General features: G+C 50.1%; 1 protein-coding gene across 3 annotated transcripts; it reads left to right on the top strand.

Annotated features, from left to right (window-relative positions):
* Positions 1-1,049: 1,049 nt before the first annotated feature.
* On the top strand, positions 1,050-10,461 carry LOC133340930 (uncharacterized). 3 transcript variants are annotated; one of them, XR_009754954.1, is made up of 5 exons: positions 1,050-1,151; positions 4,472-4,839; positions 5,697-7,368; positions 9,637-9,785; positions 10,424-10,461. XR_009754954.1 is itself a non-coding variant. In XM_061549432.1 (4 exons), exons 1-3 carry the CDS (start codon positions 1,136-1,138, stop codon positions 7,365-7,367), a joined length of 2,055 nt encoding a protein of 684 aa, XP_061405416.1. In that variant the 5' UTR covers positions 1,050-1,135; the 3' UTR covers position 7,368; positions 9,637-10,160. The 3 variants fall into 3 exon arrangements, 2 of the variants coding, with proteins under 2 accessions (XP_061405416.1, XP_061405417.1); XM_061549432.1 differs by lacking the exon at positions 10,424-10,461 and having other exon boundaries at positions 9,637-10,160; XM_061549433.1 differs by lacking the exon at positions 10,424-10,461 and having other exon boundaries at positions 5,697-5,864; positions 9,637-10,160.
* The last annotated feature ends 3,324 nt before the right edge of the window (positions 10,462-13,785 follow it).

The raw sequence follows: 13,785 nt of genomic DNA on the forward strand, positions 1-13,785 counted from the left end.
ACGATTATCTGAACCGGTCATAGGCCTCCCCTAGGTCGACTCAGCCTCAAATGAGTACCTGGTGCGATGTGTAAACATCGTCACTGGGAGAGACAAAGTCGGCCGGTCGTGGTGATGGCCACCTACCCCCTCGTGTGCCGTGCCGGCCTTCATTGATGCTCGCTAACAACACTTGCCCCTACATTGTGCTTAAGGCTATATGGGGGATCTTTGTCTTCGTGAGATCCAAGATACCTGTGACTTTATTAACACCCGGCACAATATTGGGGTGCGTCGTATAATCCGGTAGGTGTTATGCGTGCATGTCTTTGTGACGTCACAGGTCGCGTAACTTTATTGGTAACATTCGTGATGCGTCTTAGAGTGCGGCATGTGTGAAATCCCAGAATATAACACGCGCAACTGTATTGACACCGGGGCACGGATTATTGTGTAAGTGCGTGTGTGTGCGTCTTTATTTTTTGCGAATCGTCTTATAACCGACGACGGCGGTGATGATGACGACGGCGGTGATCATGACGACGACGGTAATGATGACGACGACGGTGATGATGACGACGACGGTGATGACGACGACGGCGGTGATGACGACGACGACGGTGATGATGTCGACGGCGTTGATGATGCCGCTGATGACGACGACGGCGGTGATGACGACGACGGCGGTGATGATGACGACGACGGTGATGATGACGACGGCGGTGATGACGACGACGGCGGTGATGACGACGACGGCGGTGATGATGACGCTGATGATGACGACGGCGGTGATGATGACGCTGATGATGACGACAATGGTGATGATGACGACGACGGTGATGATGACGACGGCGGTGATGATGACGACGACGGCGGTGATGACGACGGCGGTGATGATGACGACGGCGGTGATGATGACGCTGATGATGATAACGATGATGATGACGACGGCGGTGATGATGACGCTGATGATGACGACGGCGGTGATGATGACGATCATGATGACGACGGTGAACATTGGACCGACCCGCAGCAGGGAAGCTCCAGGCTCCACCGCGGTGGGAGCCGCTCCGTGCCGGGTGTTGACGCTCACACGGCGGAAGCAGCAGCAGCAGCGGCAGGGAGGGAGGGAAGGGGAGGAGGGGCGGAGGCTTCCATGGCAGAGTTGAGAGGTGAGAAGAGCGGTGAGAGCGGTGATTTTTTTTTCTGCGCGTAATCCACCTTCGCTCGCGTGCGCGTACTCACTACTGTACTCAAAAGTGCCCCACGTCACAGCCGCAGTACACACTGAGTACAGGCAGCAGTCACTGTACTCTGCCGTCATCACAATCACAACCGCAGTATACTGAGTAGAGGCAGCACACGCACAGAACTCCACCATACCAACGTCACATCCACATCCACAGCACACTGAGTACAGGCAGCAGGCATGGTGCTCTGCTGTCCCCACGTGACATCCACAGCACACTGAGTACAGACAGCAGCCACGATGCTCTGCTGTCCCCACGTGACATCCACCGCACACTGAGTACAGACAGCAGGCATAGTACTCTGCTGTCCCCACGATACATCCACAGCACACTGAGTACAGGCAGCAGGCATGGTGCTCTGCTGTCCCCACGTGACATCCACAGCACACTGAGTACAGACAGCAGGCACGATGCTCTGCTGTCCCCACGTGACATCCACAGCACATTGACTACAGACAGCAGGCACGATGCTCTGCTGTCCCCACGTGACATCCACCGCACACTGAGTACAGACAGCAGGCATAGTACTCTGCTGTCCCCACGATACATCCACAGCACACTGAGTACAGGCAGCAGGCATGGTGCTCTGCTGTCCCCACGTGACATCCACAGCACACTGAGTACAGACAGCAGGCACAGTACTCTGCTGTCCCCACGTGACATCCACAGCACACTGAGTACAGACAGCAGGCACGGTGCTCTGCTGTCCCCACGTGACATCCACCGCACACTGAGTACAGACAGCAGGCACGATGCTCTGCTGTCCCCACGTGACATCCACAGCACACTGAGTACAGACAGCAGGCACGATGCTCTGCTGTCCCCACGTGACATCCACAGCACACTGAGTACAGACAGCAGGCACGGTGCTCTGCCGTCCCCACGTGACATCCACAGCACACTGAGTACAGACAGCAGGCACGATGCTCTGCGTCCCCACGTGACATCCACCGCACACTGAGTACAGGCAGCAGGCACGATGCTCTGCGTCCCCACGTGACATCCACAGCACACTGAGTACAGGCAGCAGGCACGATGCTCTGCTGTCCCCACGTGACATCCACAGCACACTGAGTACAGACAGCAGGCACGGTACTCTGCTGTCCCCACGTGACATCCACAGCACACTGAGTACAGGCAGCAGGCACGATGCTCTGCTGTCCCCACGTGACATCCACCGCACACTGAGTACAGACAGCAGGCATAGTACTCTGCTGTCCCCACGACACATCCACAGCACACTGAGTACAGGCAGCAGGCATGGTGCTCTGCTGTCCCCACGTGACATCCACAGCACACTGAGTACAGACAGCAGGCACGATGCTCTGCTGTCCCCACGTGACATCCACAGCACACTGAGTACAGACAGCAGGCACGATGCTCTGCTGTCCCCACGTGACATCCACAGCACACTGAGTACAGACAGCAGGCACGGTGCTCTGCTGTCCCCACGTGACATCCACAGCACACTGAGTACAGACAGCAGGCACGATGCTCTGCGTCCCCACGTGACATCCACAGCACACTGAGTACAGACAGCAGGCACGGTGCTCTGCTGTCCCCACGTGACATCCACAGCACACTGAGTACAGACAGCAGGCACGATGCTCTGCGTCCCCACGTGACATCCACAGCACACTGAGTACAGGCAGCAGGCACGATGCTCTGCTGTCCCCACGTGACATCCACAGCACACTGAGTACAGACAGCAGGCACGATGCTCTGCGTCCCCACGTGACATCCACAGCACACTGAGTACAGGCAGCAGGCACGATGCTCTGCGTCCCCACGTGACATCCACAGCACACTGAGTACAGGCAGCAGGCACGATGCTCTGCTGTCCCCACGTGACATCCACAGCACACTGAGTACAGACAGCAGGCACGGTACTCTGCTGTCCCCACGTGACATCCACAGCACACTGAGTACAGGCAGCAGGCACGGTGCTCTGCTGTCCCCACGTGACATCCACAGCACACTGAGTACAGACAGCAGGCATGGTGCTCTGCTGTCACCACGTGACATCCACAGCACACTGAGTACAGACAGCAGGCACGATGCTCTGCTGTCCCCACGTGACATCCACAGCACACTGAGTACAGACAGCAGGCACGGTGCACTGCTGTCCCTACGTGACATCCACAGCACACTGAGTACAGACAGCAGGCACGATGCTCTGCTGTCCCCACGTGACATCCACAGCACACTGAGTACAGACAGCAGGCACAGTACTCTGATGTCCCCACGTGACATCCACAGCACACTGAGTACAGGCAGCAGGCACAGTACTCTGCTGTCCCCACGTGACATCCACAGCACACTGAGTACAGACAGCAGGCATGGTGCTCTGCTGTCACCACGTGACATCCACAGCACACTGAGTACAGACAGCAGGCATGGTGCTCTGCTGTCACCACGTGACATCCACAGCACACTGAGTACAGACAGCAGGCACGGTGCACTGCTGTCTCCACGTGACATCCACAGCACACTGAGTACAGGCAGCAGGCATGGTGCACTGCTGTCACCACGTGACATCCACAGCACACTGAGTACAGACAGCAGGCACAGTACTCTGCTGTCCCCACGTGACATCCACAGCACACTGAGTACAGACAGCAGGCACAGTACTCTGATGTCCCCACGTGACATCCACAGCACACTGAGTACAGACAGCAGGCACAGTACTCTGCCGTCCCCACGTGACATCCACAGCACACTGAGTACAGACAGCAGCCACGATGCTCTGCTGTCCCCACGTGACATCCACCGCACACTGAGTACAGACAGCAGGCATAGTACTCTGCTGTCATCACGTGACATCCACAGCACACTGAGTACAGACAGCAGGCACAGTTCTCTGCTGTCCCCACGTGACATCCACAGCACACTGAGTACAGACAGCAGGCACGATGCTCTGCTGTCCCCACGTGACATCCACAGCACACTGAGTACTGGCAGCAGGCATGGTGCACTGCTGTCCCCACGTGACATCCACAGCACACTGAGTACAGGCAGCACACGCACAGAACTCCACCATACCAACGTCACAACCACAACTGCAGTATATTGCGTATAGGCAGCACGCACATTACCATACCCACATAATCACGACTCAATATACTGAGTACAGGCACACAGAGTACTCTACCATCTCCAAGTCATATCCACAACCACAGTACACTGACTGTATCTGCTCCCCCCCTTGTCTTCGGTTTGCTCCCCCCCCCCCCTCTATATAGGAGATCACGGTACGGAATCGCCGACCGGTCACACAGAGGACGAGCCAAGTCCAGTGTCGTCGTCCGCACCAGCCATGGAGACGGAAGCGCCGCCCACTCCTCCCAAGAAGAAGAGCAAGCGGATGCAGAAGTACCGCGACGTGTGGGAAGAGGAGTACCCGTGGCTCGGCAAAGTCCACGGCGATTGCTTCAGAGCGAGGTGCAAGATCTGCCGAAAGGACATCTCGGTGTGCCACGGCGGGGCCTACGATCTGAAGCAGCACGCGGCTGGGGAGATGCACATCCGCAACATGCAAAGATCCGAGCGTAAAGTCGCACGGCCCAAGCTTGCGAAGGTTGCTGTCGACAAATCTCTAGAAGCAGATAAGGTACACGCCTTTGTAACCCCGCTCCCTTTAGCACTCTGCCCAATGGCAAGCCTTTGGCTCGGACTCCTTCAATCTTTGTCCGACCATCTGGAGCTTTCTTCCTTCGAGTTGTCAAGCGGCATCTCTCTTGTTCTGCCTCTTGGCCTCTTTCCTAAGGCCCTTACGAAACTTGCTTCATCAAGCCTCCACATCTGAGAATATTCCCAATCCACATCGATGGACTTGTCTGGATCATCGCAGAGTGCATCATCACACATCCTCATACATCCTCATAATCATCAGCATCATCGCTAGCATCTGACCTTCCAGATCTTCCTTCATCAATCTTTCACCTCTAAGAATGTGTCCAAGCCACACCAACTTATGTTCTCCCATTCGGTGCCATACCCTCATCACGACCCCTTAATACCTATGAACAAAATCACCCGCAATGTGTCACCAATCTCGTCAGATCTCAGAAGCTAAGCAAATATTGAGCCTGACTAGTGATTGTAGACTGTTGCAGAAATTATGTTGTTCGTAGGATGCAGTATAGCAAAACACATTGTTGTACTGGTCTATGCTCCCCACCTTCACCGACTTGCACTGACCAGCTTGGTGAATATGGTTAAAGAACCCCCATAAGGTGGACTGTGTGGGGAGGCCCTAATGCAGTAGTGGATTGACAATGTGCTGAACACATGTGCTCGTACATAAAGCAGAAAACTTAAAAACATGGGTGTGTGCCGACATACAATCTCACACATTTGGGTAAACAAAAATAAATCAGCAAAAAAAAGCCTAATCTCAGAAACGTTTTTGAATCTATAATTTAAAAAAAGTGTAATTTAATCCTTGTTTATTTTTCCTTCTCCAAGGTCACTGCGGCTGAGCTGGCAAACGTGTATCACACCGTTCGACACAACCTGAGTTATAACAGCATGGGTTGTGGCATCAAGTTTGGCGATTTGTGCACAAGCAAGAAGATTTCGTGCGGCAGGACAAAGGCCGAGAGTCTCGTGAAAGACGTCCTAGCTCCTAAAGCTGTGAGTCACATTTTAAACGCCCTATGCAGGGAAGGGCAACATCCATTTCCATTTGCAATTCAGACGGACGCCGCGAGCAAAGGAAATCGCAAATCGTTTCCCATAGCCGTCCAGTTCTTCACCCCTCAGCATGGCATGGTAAACAGAATGATCGACTTCATAGAAAATCCAGACACATCGACCGCAAGTGTGAAAAACTCTATTACAACATCGCTCGGCAATTTGGGGCTGTCTGTAGACTTGGTCTCGGCTTTTAGTGCAGATATGACTAACTTTAATTCTGCGGTTCATCATTCCCTGTTCACGGATCTGCATAGGAACCACGAGCATCTGCTACAAGTAAACTGCCACGCTCACATCGTGCACAACGCCATTAGACACGCCATGGATGAACTTTCCGTGGACATTGAAAACGTAATTTACAAGGTATGCGGTTTCTTTGCGGTGTGCGCAACACGGTCAGAGTCGTTGAAGGATTTTTTTGATTTTCTGGATACGCAGTGGAGAGAAATACTCCGGAATTCCACAAACAAGTGGGTTTGCCTGAATCCTGCCATATCAAAAACATTACAAAACTGGCCGGCCATCAAGTCAGAGTTAAACGGCATTGGTGAGGAATGTCCCAAGCAGATTCGGAAGGTCCTGCACCCTCCAACAAATGGAGACGCGGTTGAGGCCGACGACAGGCAAGACTCAGTGGAAGTGTATCTTCTCTTTTGTAACAACACTCTCGGCGTCTTTGAAGACGTCGTCAAGAAACTTGAGAGATGTGACGTCACAATCCTGGAAATTTACCAGTTAATGACCAGCCTAAAAGGAAAACTCAACCAAAGGATGGAAGATGAACTGTATGGTTACATAACCAAGAGGAAGTTGGCCGGGCTGCCCCCATTGGAAGCAGTCAGGGCCAGAAGTGAATTTAAGGCCTTCCTAAACTGCGCCGTCGCTCATCTTCAGAAATGGTTTTGGTTTTCCGAGGAAAATTGGCTTTCTTCTCTGCAGCCACTCGCCCTGCATGGTGCTTACGAACTGTCCTTTGCCGATCTGGGCGAGGTTGCTCGTCGCCTCAGTCTGATCGAGAGGCTGCAGTTGGACATGGACGCGCTCTTTCTCGAGTTTACAGCGTTCAAGGCGGTTCTCGACGAGCTCCAGAAAACCAAGGAATGGAAGTTGAAGAGCACCTCGAGCAAGTGGCAAAGCATATTTCAAACGGCCGGCGCCGACGCACTTCCAAACTTGCTCTCTTTGCTGTCGTTCCTGCTGAGCGTGCCCGCGACCACGGGATACGTCGAGCGCATACTGCCTCTGATTCACAGCAAGTGGAATGACATCCGTAACAGGTGTTCGATAGAGCTGATCAAGAGTGAACTTCTTGTGACGCTGAACTTTGACATGGGGTGCGCTGACTTTCACGCGATGATTCTCAAAGACAAGGCTTTTCTCACAGTGGCGAAGAGCGACCAGAAGTATTCGTTCAAGAGGGCCAAGCCAAGTCAATGTTGAGGTACATCAAAAAAATAATACTCTGGATTGCCTATCAACACCAATGATCAAATTTACACAGTACATTGGCAGCAAGCGTAATGCTTCACCGCCATTGTGATGTTTTTTACATTGTCGTGAAAGTAGTGGCGGTGGAGCGGTGGCACAGTGGTTAGCACACTACGCTGAACCTGAGCTCGATTTCCAGCCATGGCCAACATCGGTGGCGAGCGTCATCTGAACTGGTTCTGGTCTCCCATTCACAAACCCACACCGACCAGTACGGTTATGTACGGTTACACAAACCCATTGGGTAGGTCTTCATCTAGCGGTGGATTGTCAAAGGACCGTAAGTGAATGTAGTGGGCACTAGCAGCAGCAGAGATGACGTCAACTCGTTACATACACCATATATGAATTTAAAAACATCAGTTCTCACCCATGGCAGCTCAGCGCTTCTGACCTCCGAGCCACCCAGACACCTGGCCCATGTTTGATTTTTTTTTTATCAGAGGCCAAATAAGTGCTACTGTGCATTGCTTATTCAACTAGTTTAGTCTGAACTATGGTCGTGGAAAATATGGTCGTGAAAACCAAGGAATAGAAAATCCACGACTGGCAGAATTAGGAAGGAACAGATTCAACGTGTACAGACGTGTTCATTTCTGAGCAAGTGATGCTTGCCTCTGGCAGTGTTATTGATAAACGGTGTATCATATAAAAGCGACCAAAATAACATTGGTTTTCTTTCCCTCAGCGGTCTTCAGTATTCCGGTCGCCACTTTCATCAGTGGCAAATCAAAGGAAGGTCCGGAATGTGACTACGGAAAACCTGACCAAACCGTAGAGAACTACTGCAAACTTCTGGAATTCAAACTTGATTTGAAGCTTTCGTGACTGCAGGAATTACTCTTTGGTTCTTTCGGTAAAGTCACGTAGAAAGAAAATAAATTAAGTAATAGAATACGACATTTCTATTGCAACACAAGCAGTCGTCATCACGTAGAACTAAATTTGAGAGAGAGACAAAACACAGACACGGAGACACACAGACACACAAGCAGAGAGACAACACAGAGACACACAGAGAGAGACACACTGTGTCTATGTTGTGTGTCTCTCTCTGTGTGTCTCTGTGTTTTGTCTCTCTCAAATTTAGTTGAACCTGATGACGATTGCTTGTGTTGCAATCGAAACGTCGTATTCTATTATTAAATTTATTTTATTTATGGAATTCAATGGGGCCGCAGCGGCAATTCATTTCGCATCACCCGAAGTCATCGTTTGGCTTTCAAACGTGGATATATATATCTATTAGGTTGTTATTAATTTAGCCATACGCAATAATGTCGGTGTGGATTCTCCATTCTTCTCTCGTTGACACATCTGTGTCGCTGAGAGTGAAGGAGCGATGTGCGGCGGTGCGTTCTCAGTTGAAATGATGACACTTTCACTTTGCTACACTACCTGACACGACCCTTAGAGTAAACTCCACGCTGGTTCTCATCACTGATGGGAAAGCAAGAATGTGTGCGTGTTTTTAGATTTTATAATCTGGTGGAAGTACCGTCGTTGAACGACATACACCCCCCACCACCACCACGAGCCCCAATACCCTCCCCACTAACCCAAATACCCGTCCCCACTAGCCCCAACACCCCCCCACTAACCCATATACCGCTCCCCACTAGCCCCCCCCCACTACTAGCCCCAACACCCCCCCCCACTAACCCAAATACCCCTCCCACTAGCCTCAACACCCCCCCACTAACCCATATACCGCTCCCCACTAGCCCCCCCCCCCCACTACTAGCCCCAACACCCCCCCCACTAACCCAAATACCCCTCCCACTAGCCTCAACACCCCCCCACTAACCCATATACCGCTCCCCACTAGCCCCAACCCCCCCACCACCACTAGCCCCAACACCCCCCACTAACCCAAATACCCCTCCCCTCTAGCCCCAACACCCCCCCCCCCCCCACTAGCGCCAACACCCCCCCCCCCCCACTAGCCCCAACACCCCCCCACTAACCCAAATACCCCTCCCTACTAGCCCCAACACCCCCCTCCCCCCCCACTAGCGCCAACACCCCCCCCCCCCCCCACTAGCCCCAACACCCCCCCCCCCCACTAGCCCCAATACCCCACCTCCCCCCGGGTTTCCCCCCTCCCCAACCCGCCCCTCGCGTTTGACAACCCCGTGCCAGGTGTTATAGGCTGCGGCGCTACGTTGTGGTGGGCAGTCGAGGGCAGTGCAGTAAAAGCCATTGTTCTGTGCTCCCACAGCTATGCAACCCCGCCGTGACCGCCCTGCACTGACCGACACGGTGAAGCGTGGTCAAATAATGCCCCCACCCCACACGATCCACAACAGCGTGAGAGGGGAGGGGGGCCCTCATCCAGCGGTAGACAACACGGCTGCACGTGCATAAAAAGTATGCATGCACCAAAGCAACACGTTTTCCTACACTACTTTAAAACTGTACAGATGATAAATATTCAACTGCGCATCTATTTTGCCGACACTTGGCTAAATTTATTTTTTTGTACGATAAAATATTTCGCTTCCGTAAGGAATGTATATTCAATATTGATGCTGCCCTGGAATGTCTTTTAGTGTTTTAAGTTATTTCTTTCAATTTGTGTTTTAACCAATTCATCATTTAGTTGAAGATGTGTTGTGATCCACTACATTTTGACGGTGTTTATTTTTCGCACATATACTGTGTATAAACATGACCCTTGTCCCTTGGAATCTATCATATACCAGGTCTCATTGTATAGCTTTACATGTCTCCGTAGATTGCCACATGGACAATAAAAAAATGATAATTTAAACCTTAATGCACAATTTTGAAAATATGTATTTTTTTTGTGTTCCGATTGTGTCATTTGAGTGATGTTAGTCACGAGATGAACTATCCATTCACATACCGTGTCAATCCATACGGTTTACCCGTATTCTTGTACAGGGAAATCGAGTTTTAAGATAAATACGGTGTACAACCGTTTCAACACGGGTAAAAAAAATGTCTATTTGTTTGTGTTTCTCCCTTGTGATGGGACTTTGTAGGATGAACGTTGAGATGTACAAGGGCACGGGGGTGACTGATAAGGTCTGAATTTGTCTAATAAGGTAGGAGGCACCGACATGTTGAGAGGTGTGAATTCAAAACTCTCACATGGCAGTGCCATAACCCCTGAACAGCCTCTTAGGCCACATATCCTGCTCCAGATAAATGCCCATCGCATGGAAATAAAACCTTGGCAAAACATTTTTTTTTTAATACAACATTCTGAGATTTGTGATTTAGTCAGTAAAATAACTGCACAATCCAGTGGAATTTGTATTTATGAACACCTGATATAAGCACAGTTCTGATATAAGCAACACACTGGTGGCAGGGAACTTTAGCCTTGCTGCCAATGCCAAGTGTGCTTGTATCCAGCTTTAATTGTACACAGTCATGTTGATCTGAAAACTCAAATATGTAACCCCTCATTTGCAGTTCTAGTCTTTCCTCCTGAGTAACTGCTGAAACCGTATTTAATATCATGTGTCCCAAACCACTTGCGCGCATTCCCATCCTGATTCAAATCATCTGATCAATCCCTGGGACTTATTCCCTCCGAGTGATAAAAGCATGCAGGTTGCACTTGAATTCATGCAAAAATAAACCCACGCAGTTACCTACGACGAAGTATAAAATCACACGGTATTTTATCACAGATGATTCGGGAACAAACAAAAAACCGGTTGCGCTGGTTGGGACGTGTCCAGGATTTTTGGGATGGCCGATCGCCGAGATTGGAAGTGGAGTGGTCTCCCTGAGACCGGCGACCAAAGGGAAGACGTAAGAGGCAGATGGGTGGGAACCAGTCAAGGCAGATCCTGGTGGTCACCCCCGTGTCGACTGTGCAGCAGTTGTGGGATCTGGCGGAAGGAGGCCAAGGAGCGCTGGCGAGGCGAAGTGGCATCAACAGCTTTGGACCGCAATTACGCTTCGATCTTTAATCACAATCTTTATTTAAACTTGCGAAATCCGATTAGTGATGCCAGCAATCTTGAGATGGTTACAATCTTTTAAAATGTGAAATGTGTATTATGGTATAGTCAAATATGAATGAAGAAACCCACTCGCATGAATAATTGTATTGGCTTTTAACTGAACATTACACATTAGGCAATGCTTTTTCAAGAGATAATCATTGCTTTCCAACAAATTGCACACTTTTTTTTATCAGCTCAGTAATGTATTATCATACCGGTCTGTTTTAATGTTCACTTTGTCTACGTAATTATGTTGACATGTACTGCTCAGCTACACGCTTGTTGCTCAAACTAAATCAAATTATGTCACCTGTTTGTGGTTTGAACAGTTGGCAAACCCATGCCCTTGTTTATTTTTGCGTCCCATACATTGATCTATTATACATCCCTAATTTTAACGTTATATTCCCACTTAATCGTAGATTAAATAGCACACCATATTTTAAGCATCTCGGAATCATAATATGTTCTTTTATTATTAATCAACGTACGAATACCAAGCTGCATTTCTAACCGTAAAGATCTGGGCTGTTATGCCATCCCAGATAAAATAAGCGGACTGCTTAAAAACGTATATGACGGAACTCAGGCCTGTGCATGGACAGAATGCGCGACACCAGCATGTGGTTTGATGCATATGACAGGTGTTCGGGACATTTGAATTTCTCCCACATTGAATGTTGTGCTTGACTGTCTCAATCACTAACACTGTGAATGGGATTAGCACAGTAAAGAACAACCAGTTATCAACAGTACAGATGAGATGAATGTGCGGGACATGGAGTATGCAGGGGACGCAGCTTTGTTGGCGAGGACTTTGTTTGGAGCCGTGCAGTTGTTGGCGGTCTTAGGAACTGACGACTTGAGATCAACTTTATTCACACAAAGTTAGACACAGGGCTGTTGTGGTGGGATCGCAAGTCCCGATAGGAAATGGTTAAGGTGGGTAATGCAGGTGGCTGTGAGAAGGATGCCAAGTAGGGCAGATTTTTTTCATGGACTCTAGAAAGCACACTTTGGATGAGATGTTATGTATGTATGTTGAACTTATTTCGCATCGTACATCGCCAACCTTGCTCATCGGAGGTGCGGGAGATAGGAAAACAAACAACTCAAAAAAGCAGTTCTAAAGAAATGAGTTTTCAATATAGATTTAAAAATGCATAGCTCCAGTGGCTTCCTAATATCGGGTGCTATTAGTTTAATGAAAAGGCTATTTGAGATGCGAGTGCTGTGAAAGCTAAAAAAAATAGTTGGTATTTGGGCACACGTGTCTGAAATAAATAAAACAAATGTGTAGCAAGACAGGAGGCCATGCCAGGTAAGTATTGTAGATATGATGAGGCAACCAAAGATTGCACTGGGTGGGCCCACGTGTGTGCAAGATGTAAGGAGGGCTGACTACTAAGACAGGCATTGCAATGGTCGACTCCACACGTTCGGCGAAGATGGTGGGATAATTGTTAGGGCAGATCTCTTGGGAGGTCCCAGCTGCAGGATCTAGGATTGGGTAATACGAAAGCATTGGCGAGGCACGGTGGCATCAACGGCTCTGACCACGATGACATTGATTCATTCTATGGAGGGTAAGGTAGGAGGGGTAAGAAACCCAAGTAGGGTAAAAGGCCACGTGTTGTCCTGGTGCTGCCAGGTTATTAGGTTGAGGTGCAGATTGGCGCACTCGTTGAGAGGTTACCTGCTGCGCGTCTTTTGCAACGACGGAGAACCACACGTGAATGCCAGGACCAAAAAGGCATTTTACCCCACGTATGCCTCTTACTCCACTCTATGACAGTCAGCAACTAATCTGTGAAAGTCTGGAGAACGCCTCCTAGACCGCTCCGCAGACTTCAATGAACGAGTCATTCAATTGCCTGCGATATGTAGTTTAAGTGACGGTCTAATTTATGAAAATGTTAAATAACCTGTGACCTTTTAATTCAGCTTATCGGCTCCAACACTACTGATCCATTATATTATTTACAACGGCAGCAATGTGTGTGTAGAGGATGCCTCACCCATCCTAACACACTCGCAACCACGCAAACAACACGCACACCTTCCGCACTCGACATCACACGCCACACACACATCAAGCACGGGTTGATGCACGTGGGAAGGGTCGGAGGTCAGGGGTAACTCACGTCATGCCACACACGCGGCACGCTCGGGCAAGGGAATAGAGATCAGGGGTGTGAGCACTGACGTGCACGACGCGCAATCCGATGGGTAGGGTGGATGACACGCTGATGGGATTGGTGAGCAGAGCGGATCTTGGAAGAGGGGGATATGGGAGAAGGGTCATTGGTGGAGAAGGGCGGAGAAGACATTTAAAAGGGACTGTGGAACGAGGGAATTGGGGTTGGTTTGATGATTAGTGTTGC

The sequence above is a fragment of the Lethenteron reissneri genome, chromosome 10, assembly GCF_015708825.2.
Source record: "Lethenteron reissneri isolate LAM-NWPU_2019-01 chromosome 10, ASM1570882v1, whole genome shotgun sequence".
Lineage (NCBI taxonomy): Eukaryota > Metazoa > Chordata > Hyperoartia > Petromyzontiformes > Petromyzontidae > Lethenteron > Lethenteron reissneri.